General features: G+C 39.6%; 1 protein-coding gene and 1 long non-coding RNA gene across 5 annotated transcripts in view; one reads left to right on the top strand and one right to left on the bottom strand.

Annotated features, from left to right (window-relative positions):
• Positions 1–6,143, top strand: part of LOC143276456 (PHD finger protein 14-like) — a 43,656-nt gene that overhangs the window by 2,040 nt on the left and 35,473 nt on the right. For 3 of the 4 annotated variants that reach the window (XM_076580958.1, XM_076580957.1, XM_076580955.1), the window contains exons 3-6: positions 991–1,317; positions 3,139–3,275; positions 4,079–4,191; positions 4,580–4,635. In XM_076580958.1, the coding sequence (XP_076437073.1) occupies positions 991–1,317; positions 3,139–3,275; positions 4,079–4,191; positions 4,580–4,635 (633 nt within the window). The remainder of the gene's footprint in view (positions 1–990; positions 1,318–3,138; positions 3,276–4,078; positions 4,192–4,579; positions 4,636–6,143) is intronic. The other variant, XM_076580956.1, reaches the window with a different exon arrangement.
• Positions 1–6,143, bottom strand: part of LOC143276458 (uncharacterized) — a 471,243-nt gene that overhangs the window by 429,702 nt on the left and 35,398 nt on the right. The window lies entirely within an intron of this gene.

Here is a 6,143-nt window from a genome sequence, read left to right as displayed (position 1 = left end):
AAAAAAAGAGAGAGAGAAATATAGAATATCTGCCTGTCTTATTAATATATATATATATATATATATATATATATTGTATGCATATATATATATATTGTATGCATGTATTATATGTTCTCAACAGTAATTCTAGTTAGTTTCAAGATTAATTGTGACTTACTATCTTAGTGGGAAAATGAAATTGAAATCAGTGAAAATGAAAATTATCATTTCATATGTCCATTTTCATGTCATTTAATAATTTATTTCTTTTTCTTTTCTTTTTTCCTTTTTTTTTTCTTTTCTTTATTTTTCCGGTACCTGTGCCATGAACTGATGAAGATCAAAGTTGTAGTCTACAGCTTCTGCTTCATTTGCCTTGATGGTCTAACAGAGTTATGTAATGTTGTTAAGTGTAAATAAATTGTAATAATTAGTATTTGGCGCTTGTTGTTTTGACCAGTTTGAGAGTGAGGCTGTCTCACTGTTGTTCTGAATGATGTAAATGTGTGGTAGAACTAGACCGGTTGAAGTGTGAAGGGGTTTGTACTCAATGTGTGTGTGTGTGTGTGTGTGTGTGTGTGTATTATTTGTGTGTGTAAATGTTTGTGGTTTACTTCAATTCTTTCAGTACTTTGAGAGATTAAAAAAAATTTTTTATCAGCCATAGGCTGATTGAAATAAAATCAATTTTTATGATTTGAAACTTATCATTAGCATTATCTTTTTTAAAAGGACTGTGTTTGCATACGTATGTGCACAAGGTAGGCAAATGTATATATTATTATATAAACAATGTTAAATTTAAAAACAACAACAACCATTGTACTTTCCTTTAATGCATATTCCTGCTTGTGTAAATAATCTAACCGCGCATGATATAGGCTCATATTTGTATGTGTTTGTGTGTGTGTGTGCGTGTGTGTCTTTGTGTACAACATGTATACATGTGTATGTGTGTGCATGTTTGCGTATACATACATGCGTTGGTTCGTGTGTGTTCCTGTGTAGATGTTGACAGCGATGAAGAAATCCGAGAAGAGGACCAGGCAGAGGTGATGGTCCTTGGAGCATCAGAAGCCGCTGCCTCCAACCTCGGCACCCTCAACAACCTTGATGACGATGACGACAAAGATGACAACGCGTCCCCCTCCGACGGCAGCAAAGAAGAAGAGAGCGACGATGGTGAAGAGAGTGAGGATGAAGAAGAGGATGATGACGACGACGACGACGATGATGATGATGATGATGATGACGATGACGATGAAGATGAGGAAGACGAGGAGGACGACGAAAGCGAGAACGAGGGCAAGATGGTTGGGAAAGAGAAACGGAAAGGTGAGAGATCTTCATCTTCTGTATTAAACCGTATCAAAACTTTGTGCGCTAAACTGTTTCAAAGTAGTATAGATATTACAGTTCGATTTGGTGGATTAATGTTGCGTTGTAAATCTTTTGTAGACTCATTCACTGGAGAAGAACCTGCTTGAAGATTTGGAGGTAAGAGTGGAAGACTTTATAGACATTGCTTACAATCTTAAAGACATTGCTTACAATCTTAAAAGAAGAAATGCAAGAAAAACAACTGTACAACTCGTCACCATTTAACTTATTTTTGACACAGCTTTTCCATAGTGGTTTTCTTACTTGTTGCTTTTGAAAATGAAAAATACTGTGTGGCTGTATATGTATTTGAAAGAAGTATTGTTTTAAAATTCCAATATTGTATTAATTTTTTTGGTCACAATCGATTTCTCTGTGTGAAGAGAGCATGTCACTACAGTGCAGCACCACCCATATGTTTTTTTTTTTTTGTCTTTTGTTTTTCTGTCATTGTATCAAAGTGGATTTCTTTTGTACACTGTTAGCATGGGTTCTGTTTTAACATGCACTGAGCACACGCTGTTCATGGGGCGCCTTGGTTTATCGTCTTATCCGAACGACTAGCATCACGACCAGCACCCAAGATTTCAGGGAATCGAACCCGTTGACACTTGCTTCCTAGGAGTTTCACAGAAGATGACAGAAGAAACCAACTGGATGTATATGATATACGATAATACTTTGATATTAATGATAACGGTTTGATATTAATGATAACAATAAGATATTAACAATGACAGTTTGATAATAATGAAAATGGTTTGATATGTAGCAATAACAGATTGAAATATACAATAACAGTTTGATATCAATGATAACAGTTTGGTATGAACGATAATAATTTGATAATGAATAATAATAACTATTTGATTTTGGGGAGGGTTTACAGACCCACTTTAATCTGATTTTTAGCGAGAACTGTGTGCACATGAGCGTCTCCATTTGCTGGGTTTTTTTTCATGTCACCTTCTGCGTTCACTCGTATGCACACGAGTGGGCTTTTACGTGTATGACCGTTTTTACCCCGCCATGTAGGCAGCCATACTCCGTTTTCGGGGGCGTGCATGCTGGGTATGTTCTTGTTTCCATAACCCACCGAACGCTGACATGGATTACAGGATCTTTAACGTGCGTATTTGATCTTCTGCTTGCATATACACACAAAGGGGGTTCAGGCACTAGCAGGTCTGCACATATGTTGACCTGGGAGATCGTAAAAATCTCCACCCTTTACCCACCAGGCGCCATCACCGTGATTTGAACCCGGGACCCTCAGATTGACAGTCCAACGCTTTAACCACTCGGCTATTGCGCCCGTCTTTCATGTCACCGAAAGGCTAAAATTTCGTCATGGAAATCACTGTTCTGACGAACAGATATTGAACAATTTTGGTGACATTTTTTTTGCAAGTTTACAAGGTATATTTGGTGTTATAATTACACCCATTATTTGCTGTTGTCTTTTATGTTTACTTTGAGTGTGTTTCTTGTCACATCTCTGACATTACGCATTGGAACCAATACACTTATAAACTCTGCCGAAAAGAACGAAGGCAGAAAGGCTAGTTATGGTGGTGGGCTGCCCATCTCATGACATCATACGACCTACGTCTCGCTCTGCAAGCGACGAAAGGTCCACCACAAAAGCGGGCCTCATGGTGGTGATAGGTTGCCCATGATGTCATATGACCTACATCTCGCTCTGCAAGCGACGAAAGATCTTCCACCGCGCAAGTGGGCGTGCAAGCGCTCCCCATTAACGATAACAAAACACAGTGTGGTCCACAGGACTGGGAGGCATTTTTGACGGCATGGAGACATCGGACGAGGAGGACGAGGACTACATCCCCCAGAAGAAGAAGAAGAAAAAGAGTGCTGATGCTGCCAAAGGAAACAAGCCCAAACCCTTAGAGGTAGTTCTGCTTTTACATATTGATGCTTCATGTGCAGGGATCAGGTTCGACATCGGTCATCGGTCATTGACGCATTTAATTTTGAAATGACCTATTGTTTTTCAAGTTGCCAGGTCACATGACCAGTCAGTCAGCCAAAGTAACCATCTCTCTCTCTCTCTCTCTCTCTCTTTAACGATCTCGATTGCTTTGTCGTCTGCTCCTACAGGAAATGACTATAAACTGGTTTATTAAAATACAGATCCGTGACGAAACAAAATCCGAAACGAATCTTTATCGCTGCCTTTCGCGAGCTTCGGCGAGAAGAATTGGCGTTCCCACTTTTGCATTAACCGAGTGCAGTTCCTGGAAAACTGAAAGTGATATTTGACCTATTGATTTTCAAAATGACCTATTGATTTTATGTTCTTCCGGTCATATGACCTATTGTCTATTGAACCCAACCTGATCTCTGCATGTGTATTCATACATACACACACACATATACATATATATATATATATATATATATATATATATATATATATATATCACCTATCTTCGATTTAGAGACCAAACTTTGAGCGTTTGACAAAAATGTCAAGTTGCTTGCACAGCCTGGGTAGAGCTGACTGACAGCTGGCTTTAGGTGCTTATCATTCGTTTCCTGTGTCATTAAGTCAGGCTTTCAATTTGTGTGTGTGTGTGTGTGGGTGGGTGGGTGTATGTGTGTGCACGCCTGTGTCTAGATATGGACAATCTAACTTTTTGGGGTGTCATTTTAACTTGCTAAACTACCAGCATCATTTTGTTTGCATTTGTAGCCAGTGAAGCCCCCAGCTCCCACGGTCAACAACAGTTCCGCCATGACAGATCCAGAGCAAGGTCAAGGTCAGATCAAGGTGCTCATTTGCTGCGTCTGCCTGTCGGACAAAAGGTAACCAACTTTACAGGTTGTTGTAATCATGACGGTTTTTTTTTGCTGGGATTGTTTTTCTTACCTTCATACAGAGAGCTGTTGAAATTGTTTAGATAGTATGTTATTGTATCATTTTATCATTTTTGCTTGAATGCTATTAATACATTTTTGTGGAACACACTCTGGATTATTGTGAGACTATTTGGACACTTTTATGCTGAAGCTCTCCTGTGTAGTTACAACATATGTCAGCTAAGATCGCGTTTTCTGTTGCGTTCATATTTATGAATAATGTCGGCTGTATTGTGTCATTTGCATTTTAAGTTACTTACCTGGACACATTCCTCTTCAAGTCAAAACTAGTTGTGTGTGTACAGGTAAGTGTGCATCATGGTTTCTGTTTCAGTGCTGACGATGATGAGATTGTTGAGTGTGACAATTGCGGGATATCCGTTCATGAAGGTAAGTTGGCTGTTTCTTGGCTTTATGTTTCTGCAGTAAATGATGGTGATAGTATATGTGTGTGTGTGTGTGTATATATGATAGTCAGTCCTGTCGGACTATGACCATCGAAACGGCAGAGCAGGCAATTGCTGTCCCAACTGTCTGGGCTAGAATTTGATCATAGTGGAGAGTGTCTTGGCCCCAGCTACATCCCCACTCTCTCGGTCAAGAGGGTTTCAGGTCAGTGGTCAACAATAGGAGGGTTCCTAAAGGCCAACTAGCCCCCAAGGCTGCAGCACTAAGAGCCAGTGCAATCTTGCCTCCTGGTTTGAGAGTCATAGTCCTTTGCAAAAGACCTAAGCTGTAAATGAATCCCCATTGCAATGGAGAAACCATTGATCGTACAGCTCTCACTTTGCTATTGGCCAACCTGTAAGCTTATGTCAGTCTGTGAGATATAAGCCAAGTGTTGAACCGATGTATGTGTGTATGTAAAATTGAATTTAATTACACATACTTAACCGTGACCCAACTAGTGCAGACTCCGGCAGGGGTCTGACATTCCTGCCTGTGCAAACTACTATCCGCCTATGCGGAGAAAATGAAACTACGGCCGACAACCTCCCGGAAGTAGGTAACCTCCCCTTTGTCCCGCTGGCTAACGCCCTCTTTTGACGGCAGCCATTATGACTCCTGTCCTTTATCTTCCTTTTTTTTCCCTTCTTCTTTTCATGTATTTTATTTATAGTCAGATTCCTTGTAGTGCATAGATCCCATGATGTGGGAAGTTTCCGCCGTACAAGTATTATATATTGTCGTTGTTATTTTCTTCTTCTTCTTCTTTCTTGGGCTGCACCTCCCACGGTTTACTGATATACACACAAGTGGGCTTTTACGTGCATGATCGTTTTTACTCTGGTCATGGAGGCAATCATACTGTTTTGGGGGGGGGGGATTATCATCATTATCATTAATAGTTTTAAAAAATTTTTATTTTTATTTTTATTAGAATTTATTAATGTGAAGGAGCATACATTCAGGTGTGAATGAGGCTATTATTATTTTATTTTATTTTTGTGAGTGCAGTCGTCCTCCAAAAGCAAGGTAGGGATGAATTTATGAAAATGAATACATATATAACCAGGGGGACAAAGGGGACGTTACCTACTTCCGGGAGGTTATCGGCCGTAGTTCTCTCATTTTCTCCGCATAGGCGGATAGTAGTTTGCACAGGACAGGAATGTCAGACCCCTGCCGGAGTCTGCACTAGTTGGGTCATGGTAAGTATGTTATTTAAACGTAATTTTAGATAGAAAATTTCCTTTTATTATTATTATTATCATCATCATTATTTATCATTATTATAATGATTATTTCAACCCCTGAAAACGGAGAATGGCTGCCTACATGGCGGGGTAAAAACGGTCCCACACGAGAAAAGCCCACTCATCAGTGTACATATGAGTGAACGTTGGAGTTGCAGCCCATGAACGAAGAAGAAAAAGAAGAAGAAGAAGAAAAAGAAG

This window comes from Babylonia areolata, chromosome 32, assembly GCF_041734735.1.
Source record: "Babylonia areolata isolate BAREFJ2019XMU chromosome 32, ASM4173473v1, whole genome shotgun sequence".
In the NCBI taxonomy this organism is placed as follows: Eukaryota; Metazoa; Mollusca; class Gastropoda; order Neogastropoda; family Buccinidae; genus Babylonia; species Babylonia areolata.
Note: the sequence above shows the minus strand (reverse complement) of the source record. Positions and strands in the feature narration are given on the sequence as shown.